This window comes from Neodiprion virginianus, chromosome 6 (genome assembly GCF_021901495.1).
Source record: "Neodiprion virginianus isolate iyNeoVirg1 chromosome 6, iyNeoVirg1.1, whole genome shotgun sequence".
NCBI lineage: Eukaryota > Metazoa > Arthropoda > Insecta > Hymenoptera > Diprionidae > Neodiprion > Neodiprion virginianus.
In genome coordinates, this window is record NC_060882.1 from 5,340,066 (window position 1) to 5,358,979 (window position 18,914).

General features: G+C 39.3%; 2 protein-coding genes across 3 annotated transcripts; one reads left to right on the forward strand and one right to left on the reverse strand.

Moving 5' to 3' along the window:
- The first annotated feature begins 12,817 nt into the window (after positions 1-12,817).
- On the forward strand, positions 12,818-14,924 carry LOC124306842 (uncharacterized). 2 transcript variants are annotated; one of them, XR_006908694.1, is made up of 5 exons: positions 12,818-13,681; positions 13,773-14,034; positions 14,104-14,331; positions 14,412-14,541; positions 14,646-14,924. XR_006908694.1 is itself a non-coding variant. In XM_046767936.1 (5 exons), the coding sequence occupies exons 1-5, from the start codon at positions 13,345-13,347 to the stop codon at positions 14,735-14,737; spliced, it is 1,029 nt and encodes a 342-aa protein (XP_046623892.1). In that variant the 5' UTR covers positions 12,821-13,344; the 3' UTR covers positions 14,738-14,924. The 2 variants fall into 2 exon arrangements, 1 of the variants encoding a protein (XP_046623892.1); XM_046767936.1 differs by having other exon boundaries at positions 12,821-13,681; positions 14,104-14,311.
- On the reverse strand, positions 14,909-17,854 carry LOC124306844 (transmembrane protein 41B). The gene is made up of 5 exons (XM_046767938.1): positions 17,343-17,854; positions 16,836-16,962; positions 16,640-16,768; positions 16,251-16,449; positions 14,909-16,129 (listed from the first exon to the last, which is right to left on the reverse strand). The coding sequence occupies exons 1-5, from the start codon at positions 17,524-17,526 to the stop codon at positions 15,821-15,823; spliced, it is 948 nt and encodes a 315-aa protein (XP_046623894.1). The 5' UTR covers positions 17,527-17,854; the 3' UTR covers positions 14,909-15,820.
- Positions 17,855-18,914: the final 1,060 nt, after the last annotated feature.

Sequence of the window (18,914 nt, forward strand, 5' to 3'; positions counted from 1 at the left end):
TCGTACGAATCTGATCTGAGACCAGAAATTTTCGGTCGAAAAATGAAGAAAAAGTAAGGCTAACCCCTTTGCATTTTTGAGGAAAATTTTCGCGATTTTGAAAAGTGCTGAAACAAATTAATTGTGGCATTATTCCGACGTAATTTTGCGGGAGAAATCGATTGGGCGCAGTTCCAATTCGCTGCGATCAACGCATCGAAAGTTACAGCCAAAAAACAACACCTGTGATTATATGAATCCTTACGTAATGTTTTTGATGTGTTCTTATACTGAAAATATTTATTGCTATTCCAGGTACAACCCGAGGTGGTTATCGGTGGTTGTTCGAGGTGGTTGGCGGTGGTTGGAAGTGGTCGGAGGTGCACGAGGAGGAGGACGAGGAAGACGAGGAGAACACGGTGGACGCGAAGGACAAGGATTTGTGCTCGGTCAGTAAAACATTTTTATAATATTTGATAGCAATTGTAACTATATTTCACCTGAAATATTACAAACTTGTCACGTTTACAATAAATTATTTCAATTCATTTTTCGCGCAAGCACATGTTCAGTGGCTTCAAATGCGCTAATAAAATTGATTATATTATTAATTAATTAATTAATTATATGAATCCTTACGTAATGTTTTTGATGTGTTCTTATACTGAAAATATTTATTGCTATTCCAGGTACAACCCGAGGTGGTTATCGGTGGTTGTTCGAGGTGGTTGGCGGTGGTTGGAAGTGGTCGGAGGTGCACGAGGAGGAGGACGAGGAAGACGAGGAGAACACGGTGGACGCGAAGGACAAGGATTTGTGCTCGGTCAGTAAAACATTTTTATAATATTTGATAGCAATTGTAACTATATTTCACCTGAAATATTACAAACTTGTCACGTTTACAATAAATTATTTCAATTCATTTTTCGCGCAAGCACATGTTCAGTGGCTTCAAATGCGCTAATAAAATTGATTATATTATTAATTAATTAATTAATTATATGAATCCTTACGTAATGTTTTTGATGTGTTCTTATACTGAAAATATTTATTGCTATTCCAGGTACAACCCGAGGTGGTTATCGGTGGTTGTTCGAGGTGGTTGGCGGTGGTTGGAAGTGGTCGGAGGTGCACGAGGAGGAGGACGAGGAAGACGAGGAGAACACGGTGGACGCGAAGGACAAGGATTTGTGCTCGGTCAGTAAAACATTTTTATAATATTTGATAGCAATTGTAACTATATTTCACCTGAAATATTACAAACTTGTCACGTTTACAATAAATTATTTCAATTCATTTTTCGCGCAAGCACATGTTCAGTGGCTTCAAATGCGCTAATAAAATTGATTATATTATTAATTAATTAATTAATTATATGAATCCTTACGTAATGTTTTTGATGTGTTCTTATACTGAAAATATTTATTGCTATTCCAGGTACAACCCGAGGTGGTTATCGGTGGTTGTTCGAGGTGGTTGGTGATTGTTGGAGGTGGTCGGAGGTGGACGAGGAGGAGGACGAACTGAACTGAGTCTCAAAGCCCTGTTGACATAAAAGCAGCCATTCGATAGAAATTATAGTTTACAGTTTACACAGCCCATTGCATGATATTTCATTATAAATACATATGTTTCAATGTATTTAGGAATAATTTATCAAATATACAAAGGTCATGTGCAAATAATAAATGAATTGATTCGACCGCAGTTTGATGTATTCATTGGAGCTTTAACAATATTTTTAAGCTTTGTTACTTCTTTTATTTTATTATGGATAATCAAAAACATTTCCGACTATTCGTGCTGTGGAAGCACGGGGATTAAGCCAAATGTAGCAAAAGATTAGAAACAGTGTATGTAGAGTACGGGTATTTTTCTAATAATGCAAATAGAATAGAATACCACGCCTTGCGAATTAGCTTTCCAGACAGAGATGAATGATGAATTTTAAGGACTGCATTATCGTTGTCGAATACTCTATGCCTCATGGGAAAAGAAAATCTGTAACGATAAAATTATGCACCGGATCATCGTCGACTTTAACTTTTGAAATGTCCTACCATTTTCGAACACCTCCTACCTCCCCCTGCCACCTCCCTCCATCAATGGCCACTTTCGACCATCCCCTATCACCTTCTGCCAGCGCCGACCACCTCCTACCATTACCGAACACCTCCAACCATCCTATTTACCTATATTACTAGATTAGCTATGATATGAAAAGAGAAGAATTATTCATTTCGAAATCGGATTTTATTCGACGCGCGCTCGATGTATTCCATAACATTAGTATTCATAATTATTCCAACAACTTTTTATTTGCTCTCTCGATCTTGAATTTTCATAGGCATAGAATCGAAACGTTGTTTTAGCTGGTCGCAAGTAAAGTATCTGCGTTGGGTAGAGGAGCAGAATTGTTTTTCGAAAAGTATTCGGATGGAAAAAAATTCAGAGTAACTGTAATACATCACGGATGCGCTAATTTTGAACGAGATGAAATGGATGCTTCGTATATGAGACGGTATTTAACGCTGCGTAGTGGTTTAAAGACCTAGAAAGGTGTTAGGGAGAGAAAGAACGACGCTTTTTAACACTTCGAGTGTATTTCAACACACATTTGAAAGATACGAGCGAAATTTTTCATCATCCAACTGTCGCAGAACGGCAGCGTTATTAGCCGACCCGTTCACTGAAGAATATATCTTCAGTCAACAGCTGACCATCGAAGGGCTTGGCCGCTTGAGTCTGGAATCGGCAGGAGAGATAAAGTGTGTATTTCTTGTATGAAATGTGAAAGCTAAAATCATTATACATCATATCATATCATCATACCTCATACATCATACATCATACATCATACATCATACATCGTACATCATACATCGTACATCATACATCATCATACATAGTATCAAAGTTCGAAACCATAGTTCGGATGTCGGACGTTCAGAAAGTGACGTCACCAATTCAAAATCAGCTAGCCGAATTCCTCAGTCTGGTAACAACCGCGCAGTAGAGCGGACGGATTAGAGTCGCGCTCCGCAAATTTCGAGTCTCGGGTTCTCAACCTCCCGGATCCCGCGCTTCGGGTCCGCTACGTATTTCGAGTACCGGGTTCTCAACCTCCCGGATCCCGCGCTTCGGGTCCGCTACGCGGTGAAACTCGACTTCCAGGATAAGCGCTCCGTGGTTCCTGGTTCACGTTTACAATAAATTACTTCAATTCGTTTTTCGCGCAACCCCAAATTCGGTAGCTGTCAGTCCGCTAATAAAATTTCTCGACTTCCAGGATAAGCGCTCCGTGGTTCCTGGTTCACGTTTACAATAAATTATTTCAATTCGTTTTTCGCGCAAGCCTAAATTCGGTAGCTGTCAGTCCGCTAATAAAATTTCTCGACTTCCAGGATAAGCGCTCCGTGGTTCCTGGTTCACGTTTACAATAAATTATTTCAATTCGTTTTTCGCGCAAGCCTAAATTCAGTAGCTGTCAGTCCGCTAATAAAATTTCTCGACTTCCAGGATAAGCGCTCCGTGGTTCCTGGTTCACGTTTACAATAAATTATTTCAATTCGTTTTTCGCGCAACCCCAAATTCGGTACCTGTCAGTCCGCTAATAAAATTTCTCGACTTCCAGGATAAGCGCTCCGTGGTTCCTGGTTCACGTTTACAATAAATTATTTCGATTCGTTTTTCGCGCAACCCCAAATTCGGTACCTGTCAGTCCGCTAATAAAATTTCTCGACTTCCAGGATAAGCGCTCCGTGGTTCCTGGTTCACGTTTACAATAAATTACTTCAATTCGTTTTTCGCGCAACCCCAAATTCGGTAGCTGTCAGTCCGCTAATAAAATTTCTCGACTTCCAGGATAAGCGCTCCGTGGTTCCTGGTTCACGTTTACAATAAATTATTTCAATTCGTTTTTCGCGCAACCCCAAATTCGGTACCTGTCAGTCCGCTAATAAAATTTCTCGACTTCCAGGATAAGCGCTCCGTGGTTCCTGGTTCACGTTTACAATAAATTATTTCAATTCGTTTTTCGCGCAACCCCAAATTCGGTACCTGTCAGTCCGCTAATAAAATTTCTCGACTTCCAGGATAAGCGCTCCATGGTTCCTGGTTCACGTTTACAATACATTATTTCAATTCGTTTTTCGCGCAAGCCTAAATTCGGTAGCTGTCAGTCCGCTAATAAAATTTCTCGACTTCCAGGATAAGCGCTCCGTGGTTCCTGGTTCACGTTTACAATAAATTATTTCAATTCGTTTTTCGCGCAACCCCAAATTCGGTACCTGTCAGTCCGCTAATAAAATTTCTCGACTTCCAGGATAAGCGCTCCGTGGTTCCTGGTTCACGTTTACAATAAATTATTTCAATTCGTTTTTCGCGCAACCCCAAATTCGGTACCTGTCAGTCCGCTAATAAAATTTCTCGACTTCCGGGATAAGCGCTCCGTGGTTCCTGGTTCACGTTTACAATAAATTATTTCAATTCGTTTTTCGCGCAACCCCAAATTCGGTACCTGTCAGTCCGCTAATAAAATTTCTCGACTTCCAGGATAAGCGCTCCGTGGTTCCTGGTTCACGTTTACAATAAATTATTTCAATTCGTTTTTCGCGCAACCCCAAATTCGGTACCTGTCAGTCCGCTAATAAAATTTCTCGACTTCCAGGATAAGCGCTCCGTGGTTCCTGGTTCACGTTTACAATAAATTATTTCAATTCGTTTTTCGCGCAAGCCTAAATTCAGTAGCTGTCAGTCCGCTAATAAAATTTCTCGACTTCCAGGATAAGCGCTCCGTAGTTCCTGGTTCATGTTTACAATAAATTATTTCAATTCGTTTTTCGCGCAACCCCAAATTCGGTAGCTGTCAGTCCGCTATTAAAATTTCTCGACTTCCAGGATAAGCGCTCCGTGGTTCCTGATTCACGTTTACAATAAATTATTTCAATTCGTTTTTCGCGCAAGCCCAAATTCGGTAGCTGTCAGTCCGCTAATAAAATTTCTCGACTTCCAGGATAAGCGCTCCGTGGTTCCTGATTCATGTTTACAATAAATTATTTCAATTCGTTTTTCGCGCAACCCCAAATTCGGTAGCTGTCAGTCCGCTAATAAAATTTCTATAACTTTATAATCTTCTCATAATCTTTCTGGTAGATTATATCGATGAAAAAATTATATCAAACCTTACACATTATTTTTGATTTGTTCTTATACTGAAAATATTTATTACTATTCAAGGTATAACCTGAGGTGGTTGAAGGTGGTCGGAGGTAGACGAGGATTTGTGCTGGGTGAGTAAAACACTTTTATAATATTTGATGGCAATTGTAATTATATTTCATCTGAAATATTACAAACTTGTCACGTTTACAATAAATTATTTCAATTCATTTTTCGTGCAAGCACATATTCAGTAGCTATGAATAATCTGATACAATTTATTATATTATTAATTAATTAATTATTATTCTTATAATATTTGATGGCAATTGTAATTATATTTCATCTGAAATATTACAAACTTGTCACGTTTACAATAAATTATTTCAATTCATTTTTCGTGCAAGCACATATTCAGTAGCTATGAATAATCTTATACAATTTATTACATTATTAATTAATTGATTAATTACATTAATCCTTACACAATATTTTTGATGTGTTCCTATACTAAAAATATTCATTACTATTCCAGGTATTACCCGAGGTGGTCGGAGGCGGACGAGGAGGAGGACGAGCTGGACAAGGAGGAGGACCAAGTGGACGAGGAGGAGGCGGGGTGGGTCGTGGGAGAGGACCTCTCCTCTCCTCAGAGGAGAGGAGGGGGAGGGGTGGGTCGTGGGAGAGGACCTCTCCTCTCCTCAGAGGAGAGGAGGGGGAGGGGTGGGTTGTGGGAGAGGACTTCTCCTCTCCTCAGAGGAGAGGAGGGGGAGGGGCAGGGAAGGGGGAGAGGTGGGCGGGGAGGGGGAAGGGGAGGGGGAGGGAAGGGGGAGGGGGAGGGGGAGGGGGAGGGAAGGGGGAGGGGGAGGGGGAGGGGCGGGAGGGCGGGAGGGAGGGAGGGAGGGAGGGCGGGAGGGAGGGAGGGCGGGAGGGCGGGAGGGAGGGAGAGAGTGGAGGACGGATGTCGATGCGAGTTCGTCAGAGTTAATAGAGCAGTACCGCCCCCCTACACGCCCGCCCGCCCGCCCTCCCTCCCTCCCTCCCGCCCGCCCTCCCTCCCTCCCTCCCTCCCTCCCGCCCTCCCGCCCTCCCGCCCGCCCGCCCCTCCCCCTCCCCCGCCCCCTTCCCTCCCCCTCCCCCTTCCCCTTCCCTTCCCCTCCCCTTCCCCCTCCCCGCCCACCTCTCCCCCTTCCCTGCCCCTCCCCCTCCTCTTCTCTGAGGAGAGGAGAGGTCCTCTCCCACGACCCACCCCTCCCCCTCCTCTCCTCTGAGGAGAGGAGAGGTCCTCTCCCACGACCCACCCCTCCCCCTCCTCTCCTCTGAGGAGAGGAGAGGTCCTCTCCCACGACCCACCCCGCCTCCTCCTCGTCCACTTGGTCCTCCTCCTTGTCCAGCTCGTCCTCCTCCTCGTCCGCCTCCGACCACCTCGGGTAATACCTGAAATAGTGATGAATATTTTTAGTATAGGAACACATCAAAAATATTGTGTAAGGATTAATGTAATTAATCAATTAATGAATAATGTAATAAATTGTATAAGATTATTTATAGCTACTGAATATGTGCTTGCACGAAAAATGAATTGAAATAATTTATTGTAAACGTGACAAGTTTGTAATATTTCAGATGAAATATAATTACAATTGCCATCAAATATTATAAGAATAATAATTAATTAATTAATAATATAATAAATTGTATCAGATTATTCATAGCTACTGAATATGTGCTTGCACGAAAAATGAATTGAAATAATTTATTGTAAACGTGACAAGTTTGTAATATTTCAGATGAAATATAATTACAATTGCCATCAAATATTATAAAAGTGTTTTACTCACCCAGCACAAATCCTCGTCCACCTCCGACCACCTTCAACCACCTCAGGTTATACCTTGAATAGTAATAAATATTTTCAGTATAAGAACAAATCAAAAATAATGTGTAAGGTTTGATATAATTTTTTCATCGATATAATCTACCAGAAAGATTATGAGAAGATTATAAAGTTATAGAAATTTTATTAGCGGACTGACAGGTACCGAATTTGGGGTTGCGCGAAAAACGAATTGAAATAATTTATTGTAAACGTGAACCAGGAACCAAGGAGCGCTTATCCTGGAAGTCGAGAAATTTTATTAGCGGACTGACAGCTACCGAATTTAGGCTTGCGCGAAAAACGAATTGAAATAATTTATTGTAAACGTGAACCAGGAACCACGGAGCGCTTATCCTGGAAGTCGAGAAATTTTATTAGCGGACTGACAGGTACCGAATTTGGGGTTGCGCGAAAAACGAATTGAAATAATTTATTGTAAACGTGAACCAGGAACCACGGAGCGCTTATCCTGGAAGTCGAGAAATTTTATTAGCGGACTGACAGGTACCGAATTTGGGGTTGCGCGAAAAACGAATTGAAATAATTTATTGTAAACGTGAACCAGGAACCACGGAGCGCTTATCCTGGAAGTCGAGAAATTTTATTAGCGGACTGACAGCTACCGAATTTAGGCTTGCGCGAAAAACGAATTGAAATAATTTATTGTAAACGTGAACCAGGAACCACGGAGCGCTTATCCTGGAAGTCGAGAAATTTTATTAGCGGACTGACAGGTACCGAATTTGGGGTTGCGCGAAAAACGAATCGAAATAATTTATTGTAAACGTGAACCAGGAACCACGGAGCGCTTATCCTGGAAGTCGAGAAATTTTATTAGCGGACTGACAGCTACCGAATTTGGGGTTGCGCGAAAAACGAATTGAAATAATTTATTGTAAACGTGAACCAGGAACCACGGAGCGCTTATCCTGGAAGTCGAGAAATTTTATTAGCGGACTGACAGCTACTGAATTTAGGCTTGCGCGAAAAACGAATTGAAATGATTTATTGTAAACGTGAACCAGGAACCACGGAGCGCTTATCCTGGAAGTCGAGAAATTTTATTAGCGGACTGACAGCTACCGAATTTAGGCTTGCGCGAAAAACGAATTGAAATAATTTATTGTAAACGTGAACCAGGAACCACGGAGCGCTTATCCTGGAAGTCGAGAAATTTTATTAGCGGACTGACAGGTACCGAATTTGGGGTTGCGCGAAAAACGAATTGAAATAATTTATTGTAAACGTGAACCAGGAACCACGGAGCGCTTATCCTGGAAGTCGAGAAATTTTATTAGCGGACTGACAGCTACCGAATTTGGGGTTGCGCGAAAAACGAATTGAAATAATTTATTGTAAACGTGAACCAGGAACCACGGAGCGCTTATCCTGGAAGTCGAGAAATTTTATTAGCGGACTGACAGCTACCGAATTTAGGCTTGCGCGAAAAACGAATTGAAATAATTTATTGTAAACGTGAACCAGGAACCACGGAGCGCTTATCCTGGAAGTCGAGAAATTTTATTAGCGGACTGACAGCTACCGAATTTAGGCTTGCGCGAAAAACGAATTGAAATAATTTATTGTAAACGTGAACCAGGAACCACGGAGCGCTTATCCTGGAAGTCGAGAAATTTTATTAGCGGACTGACAGGTACCGAATTTGGGGTTGCGCGAAAAACGAATTGAAATAATTTATTGTAAACGTGAACCAGGAACCACGGAGCGCTTATCCTGGAAGTCGAGAAATTTTATTAGCGGACTGACAGCTACCGAATTTGGGGTTGCGCGAAAAACGAATTGAAGTAATTTATTGTAAACGTGAACCAGGAACCACGGAGCGCTTATCCTGGAAGTCGAGTTTCACCGCGTAGCGGACCCGAAGCGCGGGATCCGGGAGGTTGAGAACCCGGTACTCGAAATACGTAGCGGACCCGAAGCGCGGGATCCGGGAGGTTGAGAACCCGAGACTCGAAATTTGCGGAGCGCGACTCTAATCCGTCCGCTCTACTGCGCGGTTGTTACCAGACTGAGGAATTCGGCTAGCTGATTTTGAATTGGTGACGTCACTTTCTGAACGTCCGACATCCGAACTATGGTTTCGAACTTTGATACTATGTATGATGATGTATGATGTACGATGTATGATGTACGATGTATGATGTATGATGTATGATGTATGATGTATGAGGTATGATGATATGATATGATGTATAATGATTTTAGCTTTCACATTTCATACAAGAAATACACACTTTATCTCTCCTGCCGATTCCAGACTCAAGCGGCCAAGCCCTTCGATGGTCAGCTGTTGACTGAAGATATATTCTTCAGTGAACGGGTCGGCTAATAACGCTGCCGTTCTGCGACAGTTGGATGATGAAAAATTTCGCTCGTATCTTTCAAATGTGTGTTGAAATACACTCGAAGTGTTAAAAAGCGTCGTTCTTTCTCTCCCTAACACCTTTCTAGGTCTTTAAACCACTACGCAGCGTTAAATACCGTCTCATATACGAAGCATCCATTTCATCTCGTTCAAAATTAGCGCATCCGTGATGTATTACAGTTACTCTGAATTTTTTTCCATCCGAATACTTTTCGAAAAACAATTCTGCTCCTCTACCCAACGCAGATACTTTACTTGCGACCAGCTAAAACAACGTTTCGATTCTATGCCTATGAAAATTCAAGATCGAGAGAGCAAATAAAAAGTTGTTGGAATAATTATGAATACTAATGTTATGGAATACATCGAGCGCGCGTCGAATAAAATCCGATTTCGAAATGAATAATTCTTCTCTTTTCATATCATAGCTAATCTAGTAATATAGGTAAATAGGATGGTTGGAGGTGTTCGGTAATGGTAGGAGGTGGTCGGCGCTGGCAGAAGGTGATAGGGGATGGTCGAAAGTGGCCATTGATGGAGGGAGGTGGCAGGGGGAGGTAGGAGGTGTTCGAAAATGGTAGGACATTTCAAAAGTTAAAGTCGACGATGATCCGGTGCATAATTTTATCGTTACAGATTTTCTTTTCCCATGAGGCATAGAGTATTCGACAACGATAATGCAGTCCTTAAAATTCATCATTCATCTCTGTCTGGAAAGCTAATTCGCAAGGCGTGGTATTCTATTCTATTTGCATTATTAGAAAAATACCCGTACTCTACATACACTGTTTCTAATCTTTTGCTACATTTGGCTTAATCCCCGTGCTTCCACAGCACGAATAGTCGGAAATGTTTTTGATTATCCATAATAAAATAAAAGAAGTAACAAAGCTTAAAAATATTGTTAAAGCTCCAATGAATACATCAAACTGCGGTCGAATCAATTCATTTATTATTTGCACATGACCTTTGTATATTTGATAAATTATTCCTAAATACATTGAAACATATGTATTTATAATGAAATATCATGCAATGGGCTGTGTAAACTGTAAACTATAATTTCTATCGAATGGCTGCTTTTATGTCAACAGGGCTTTGAGACTCAGTTCAGTTCGTCCTCCTCCTCGTCCACCTCCGACCACCTCCAACAATCACCAACCACCTCGAACAACCACCGATAACCACCTCGGGTTGTACCTGGAATAGCAATAAATATTTTCAGTATAAGAACACATCAAAAACATTACGTAAGGATTCATATAATTAATTAATTAATTAATAATATAATCAATTTTATTAGCGCATTTGAAGCCACTGAACATGTGCTTGCGCGAAAAATGAATTGAAATAATTTATTGTAAACGTGACAAGTTTGTAATATTTCAGGTGAAATATAGTTACAATTGCTATCAAATATTATAAAAATGTTTTACTGACCGAGCACAAATCCTTGTCCTTCGCGTCCACCGTGTTCTCCTCGTCTTCCTCGTCCTCCTCCTCGTGCACCTCCGACCACTTCCAACCACCGCCAACCACCTCGAACAACCACCGATAACCACCTCGGGTTGTACCTGGAATAGCAATAAATATTTTCAGTATAAGAACACATCAAAAACATTACGTAAGGATTCATATAATTAATTAATTAATTAATAATATAATCAATTTTATTAGCGCATTTGAAGCCACTGAACATGTGCTTGCGCGAAAAATGAATTGAAATAATTTATTGTAAACGTGACAAGTTTGTAATATTTCAGGTGAAATATAGTTACAATTGCTATCAAATATTATAAAAATGTTTTACTGACCGAGCACAAATCCTTGTCCTTCGCGTCCACCGTGTTCTCCTCGTCTTCCTCGTCCTCCTCCTCGTGCACCTCCGACCACTTCCAACCACCGCCAACCACCTCGAACAACCACCGATAACCACCTCGGGTTGTACCTGGAATAGCAATAAATATTTTCAGTATAAGAACACATCAAAAACATTACGTAAGGATTCATATAATTAATTAATTAATTAATAATATAATCAATTTTATTAGCGCATTTGAAGCCACTGAACATGTGCTTGCGCGAAAAATGAATTGAAATAATTTATTGTAAACGTGACAAGTTTGTAATATTTCAGGTGAAATATAGTTACAATTGCTATCAAATATTATAAAAATGTTTTACTGACCGAGCACAAATCCTTGTCCTTCGCGTCCACCGTGTTCTCCTCGTCTTCCTCGTCCTCCTCCTCGTGCACCTCCGACCACTTCCAACCACCGCCAACCACCTCGAACAACCACCGCTAACCACCTCGGATTATACCTGGAATAGTAATAAATATTTTAAGTATCAGAACACATCAAAAATATTATGTGAGGATCAATATAATTGATTAATTAATTAATTGATAATATGTATACTAAATTTCATTAGCGCATTTATAGTTACTGAATTTGTGCTTGCGCGAAAAATGAATTGAAATAATTAACTGTAAACATGAAACAGGAACCACGGAGCGCTTGTCCTGGAAGTCAAGCTTCACCAGGTAGTGAATCTAGAGAGCAGATACTGTGAAGCGCTTGTCCCTAAAGTCGAGTTCCCGCTGGTAGTGGACCTGGAGTGCAGAAACAACGGAGTACTTGTCCTGGAAGTCTAGTTTCACCAGGTAGCGGACCTGGAGCGCAGGAACCACGAAGCGCTTGTCCTGGAATTTAAGTTTCACCAGGTAGTGAACCCGGAGCGCAGAAACTACGGAGCGCTTGTCCCTGAAATCGAGTTGCACCAAGAAGCAGACCCGGAGCGCAGGCTCCAAGAGGTTGAGAACCCGGTACTCGAAATTTGCGGAGCGCGACTCTCATCCGTCCGCTCTACTGCGCGGTTGTTTCCAGACTGAGGAATTCGGCTAGCTGATTTTCGTCTATATAGATTGATGACGTCAAGAGAAAAAAAATTTTTAGTGACGTCACTTTCTGAACATCCGAACATCCAAACTTTGGTTTCGAACTTTAATACTATGTATGATGATGTATGATGTGATGTATGATGTATGATGTCTGATGATATGATATGATGTGTAATGATTTTACTTTTCACATTTCGTACAAGATATACGCACTTTATCCTTCCTGCCGATTCCAGACTCAAGCGGCTAGCCCCTTCGATAGTCAGCCGTTGAATAAAGATATATTCTTCAGTTAAAGGGTCAAGTAATAACGCTGCCGTTCTGCGACAGTTGGATTATCAAAAATTTTGCTCGTACCTTTCAAATGTGTGTTAATATACACTTAAAGTTTCAAGAAGCTCCGTTCTTTCTCTCCCTATCACCTTATTAGGTCTTTAAATCACTACACTTCGTTAAATACTCTCTCATATACGGAGCATCCATTTCATCTCGATCAAAATTACTTGTGTAAAATTTATACAAATGTAAGGGTACATAGATCGCATCACATAGCAATTGTTAGTTTTTTAGTGATATGTAGTAGTTATACTACTTTCACGTGATAACCGTCAATAATAGTATCAAATATATACTGTGTCGTATAATGATATATTACAATATGAATGTAAGATACAAAAAATCTATAATTCAATTAAATGACGGCCAAAATCCGTATTGACCAGTGTTCTTACTAAGAGTATCATTGCTGGGTACAAAAGCAGTTGTACAGTCGGCATACGGTCGAAACTTCCATACTCCGGTAGTCAAACAGTTTCCATCATTGTTTTGTGGCCTCATTATTGATTAGGTTAGGATCAGTAGTCATCAGAGTCATCACTTGGTAAATTTGGTTAACTTTCCGTATTATACGATAGTAGCGTAGTCATTCATGCCGTTTAGTTTGCGAAGTTAGTGCAGTGAATCTCCTCTCGGAACGAAAGAATTTCATATAATGTTTGTAACTCGCCTGCTGTCAAATTGTTTCAAATATAAGTAGCCATGGTGAATCTAAATGATTACGAGCGTCACGTTTGCGAAATAAAGCGTTACGCATTCGAAAAAAATATTCCCGAATCGGAAGTAAACAAAGTTTTTGAAGAATGTTTTCAACTATTAAAGATAAGTGGTAATGAAAAACGCTCCACCTCGTCAAGTGCTGTTTTCAAATATACATTACTTATTACGCTTCTCTCCGTATTATGTGGCATCATATCCTACAATCATCCCCCTACGATGAACCTGCTGATGAGAAATTCACAGAATTTTATTTACCCGGGAATGAAGTTTTTCCGCCAATTGGCTGTCCCAATATTAGATATATACCCCTCAATAACTGGTAAATGTAAAACACTATAGTTAATATTCTCTATTATGTCTCTTTCCTCACTCTTTCAACTGTCTAATGTTTCCTTTTTCTGCTATTTTAGAATGGTATGATGAATGGTGCCTGCTGGAAAATCCATATTTTCAGGTCGCTGATATGGATTGTCAGCCTTGCAATTCAGTTCATTCGATTCCAGACTTGAGTGGTCGGAATATTTCTTGGTCATTGAATGTTGCGCTACCATTCACAAGATCCAAATCTATGAGACAAGTAACTTTCATAGACCTAGTGGATATGTATACTGCGTACAAAAAAGTTTTCGACGAAGATTCAGGGAGAATTACTTCTAACAACAATTCTTACAGGTAGAAGAACAAAGATATTTAATCAGCATGAAAAAATTATTGACTATCTTGATTGCCTTTCATTCTCAGAGTCATTAACGATGTTGCAACAAACCGACTGGATTTGTATCCCACACCGTTCAAAACTACTCACATTACCTGGAGGATAAACCGCATGAAGCCTGGACGACTTTTGAGAAAACTCTTTCCCAAACCAGCTATAACGCCAGATTGGTGGGGCCAGAGTACAGAGAAATTTGTTATGATTGACGAGCCAAAATCTCCGGCTTATATTTTAGTAATTACATTGAGTTTACGGTATTTCAATTAACCTATCGGTTACCGATATTTGCTTGCCATAAAAACCCAATCACAGCATGTTTAACCTTTTATTATAGCCTAATTCAGAGTGCAGCAACGTGGTACTAAGATGTGGGAGCGGTGAACGATTGATAAAGCTAGTACCAAGTCCTGAATGTCAGCAAGAATGCAGATCATCGACAGTATTATTAACAGCTAGACAAACATGTAAAATGATTTTTCATTCAATACTGAACTAGAACATGAATGAAATGTTTACCAGTTAGCGGAAATATATCACAAAGCATTGATTTATATTATTTTTGTTGCAGTATGGTACAATTGGTGGTACTGGCGCCCAGTCAGTCTCCCTGCAGTAAACTCTACTTCGATTTCCATAAGCTATCTCACGTCATTTTGCTGAATTTTACCTTTCTTTTTTTTTTATTATGAAAATTCATATTCACGCTGAAAATAATTTTCACAAGATGAGGAAAACTCGTTACGTACTGATGAAAAATGATGTGAAATTTATTCAGATACTAAGAATGGATTTTTATGCAAGAATGGTTGTATATTGCAAATTTGGTCAATATATGGTTTACAATTTTCATGTGATTTTTATTAACAAATACGAACAATACATTATCCTATCACCACATACACGCTCGTTCATCATACTCATGATGTATGTATTTACAACAAGAACAAGATAAATGAAGGGTAAAACGTAGCGGTTAATCAACTACTGTTACCTAATTTCTCTTGTGAAACTTCTACCACGATAAAAATGACCTTGAAGATAAGATCAATCTCTTGGAAAAGACAAACACAAACTATGTACTAACAATAAAAAGAAGAATTCACGTGGCGATAATGAAGGGATATTCATTCTAAACAAAATTGGTAATGACTATGGAATCTGGTAAAAATAAATAAGGACGTCGATTTAATTATACTACGTAATTATTTGCGAATTTTATCATACATTTGGTAAAAATTTACTACCAAGATTCCGGTCATTTCCGTCATACAGGACACACCATTGAAGGTTGTATTGCTGACTCAGTCAGTAATTATTGTACCTATTCTTTTAACTTAAAAATATATATAAATAATAAATAATTTATAATTTCTTCTAAATTGAACCTGCATATTCGATAAATAATAACCGAATACGATGTACAGTTCAACACGGTAACTAGATTCTTTAAATGGGTAACAAACAGGCATTTGCTTAAAAATGTAGTTGATAGGAGACAAACTAATCCAATATACAGAATTTACGATTCAGAGTAGCAAATACAACATTAATCCATACGTTCAAGTAGGGTTTGCACTGAAAATTTGGCAGTAAATTATAAATTGTCTATAAAAAAAACTACTGATGGTGATCAACAATTATACCTTTATCCAAACAGCGGTGAAAAAATTTTCTTGAGAAAAACCGCAGTACAGTATATTGAAAGGAATGTACTTGAAAACACATATAACTATATTATTTAAATCAGTCAAACTTTTGTCTAAATCTTTGCTTCAGTACAACTGGCACCAAAGACAAGACAGCAAATAAACAAAGTACTATGATACTAGTCCAGGAAAAGGCATCCCTTGATGAAGTTAGCTTGTGCAAAGTCTGACCTGCTTGTATTGCAACAAACGATGGCGGAGCAACGCCAAAAAAAGTTCCTATCGTAAATGGTATCATTGGAACTCCAATAACTGGACTTGCCAAGTTTATAAACCAATTTGGTAGCAGTGGTGTCATTCGAAGGAATAACATGTAGCTTAGTAGATTGTGTTTGTGTTTGGTGACCTGGAATCGAGAGTTATTTCGTTTCAAACTAAGTCCAAGTTGTTGGTCTAACGCCTATATATATATTAGTAAAAAATAACTCAAACTCTATGAAAATGGTATCATAATTGCTGATACTCACTGTTACAGCCCATTCATTTGCCTTATCAGGAAAGTATTTGTACAATAATTTCCTTCCTAGTATAGATGAAAGAAGGTAGCACAACGTTGCACCGATTGCACTGCAGGTGCATACAAGTACCAGCGCCAATGGAAATGGAAACAAGAATCCAGATAAAATTGAAAGAAATATTGATCCAGGAATAGCAAATGTCTGTAGGCTGTCAGCAAAAGTGAAAAAAAAAAGAATGTAAGGAAAACATTGATATTTGTGTGGAGGTGAAAAGCTGCATTGTAGGTGATATTCTACTGATAGTAACCAACATGAGCCCAAGCTTTGAATAATCTTTTGAAGAAGTTAAAATGAAAGTATGAAACAATTTCAATATAGGAAATATATTATAAGGATACAATATGTAGGTGATGAAAAGACCCGCCAAAACCTGGAAATAGTATCGATCCTTGTATCTGTCCAACAGTTTACCAAGGCTCTTGGCATCCTCGATGTCAAACGGAAGTTTCATATCCTTTTTTTCATCCCTAAGATAATCAAAATTATCATAAGTCTTGACAAAACAGAATTACGAATGACTTGATTTATACTTACTCTGCCAACTCTGGAAAGCTGGCGTACACGTAGAAGAGTGCTATCAATGAAGCACAGAAGATTAACCCAACAGTGAATATTGCCTGTTGTGTCGATGTCTCACTGTTTAATAATTCGTTTGGTGGTACTGAAACAAAGTACAACCGAAAAAGTTCAACTATAGAAAGTCATCCTGATACGTGCAGCCCCTTTGTGCAGTCACCAAGGCATAAAGATACCTTCGTTATCAAATACGCTTCGGAATGGAATCTAGGTTATGTTTATCCAGAGTCACGTTCGAGTCACAAGTATTTGAAAAGAAGTAAAATATGCAGTGTATAACCGGTCGTTACAAAATTTTTCCAAATTTAAAAATAATTTGGAGATCTCGTCGAGACTCTGTACAGTTACATTAAGCTGTTGCGTGAAAAGTACTTTTAGGTTAGATCAATATTATCATAATTTTTGAAACGGTTAATGAAAAACCTAAAAATCTGGATACTGGGACAATTAATTTATGCAACTCACCTGTCTTTGCTTTGACTTTCGCACTCATTGTGTGTTTTAAGTCCGTCGAGACGAAGTTTTCAAAATCAAACTTCCTTGCGAGGAATTCCTCTGCTATCTCGATGACTATGTAAGTTGTTAGTCCCGTCGTCCGCACCGTGACAACGGAGCCACCGTCATTTCGCGGGCTAACCATTGTTGACATTGAATAACCGCACGTGAGGTCTACGAATTTTATAAAATCAATCTGACTTTCACAGCTCCGCGATACAATGCAATCCGCAAATAACAGATCAGTGTTAACTTTTGATCAACTGATATTACGCAAGTCGCGTCAAATAAACGGATACCGAATGGTTTTTTCGGAAGAGAGAATTTGATTCACAGCTTAATTATTTACATACCCACATGACCTCAGATTACATCGTTATCGTAGATATAAGATGTATAATATTGGGTCAAAAAAAGCACACGCGCTTATACATACTGATTACGAAAGACTTTCCTATTTGAATGATACGGTTCAATTCGCCGTGTCTGAATAACAATTTCAGATTAAAGGTTACAGCGAATTGACGTATAAGGGCTTGACCAATTACTTGGCTAATTGTCTGGATTAATTCTAATCAGTATACACATGCGTTCAGACCTTAACGAAGGGATATGGTGAAAGCCGTTCGAAACACTCGTTTTCAACTCGCTACTACTTTAGTTCAACTTCTTTATCTGTAACGTCCAATTGTTTTCTCGCAGCTGTGCAACGAGGAGTAATTAAATTGACATCTCTTGTAATTAAAGGGGCAGTTCAACTTTGTCCCCTGTTTATAGATTATTATATCTTATAGATATGTACAATGTAACTCTATGATTTTTAACAACTACAATCAACGTTGTAGATCATCGTGTTGTAGGTATGTGTATCTGTATATTTCACTGTTGGAAAATTGGAAGTACTATACATAATGTATTTAATCAAGGGAAACGGATTAACACATTCTATTTATATGAATATTTTTAAAGATTTCGCAACGAATCTCACAAAACAACGATCCATTTCCCATTGAAAGCAAATTGTTGAAATTCAAAATCCTTGCGAAAGATCAAGTCTTCATCGATACCTTCGCAAGTTTACTCGCAGCATACTTGATTCTGAATATATAAAAACCTTTTACAATCTCGCTTCGTTATTCCTGCAAACGAGTGGATAAAAAGTTTAATATAGTAAATTTGGACTGGAGAAAAGTGGAAAAATCATTGATTGCATGTTTCGATTGCTGTAGCGAACAGTAAGGAGAGTTTTTACTATCTAGATAAAAAAAAAAAAAATTGGAAATTATCCAAAGTTGATACGGATACACAAACGTGAGTTGTACGTGAAAGCGGAAAAGCCTTGCATGTTTACAGTATGGGTACAAATTCGTTGTCGGAGTGTAGCGAAGCGAAGCGAAGTGAAGTGAAGTGGAGCGGCGGAGTGGAGTGGAGCAGCTTCCGCCCGCGATATATTTCGGGCGTTCGGTGGGTTTTTTTTATCGGAATTATGAAGAATATTTGGTCTATTTCGGTACTTCCTTTTCTTCCAGCATCGCGCGCGTC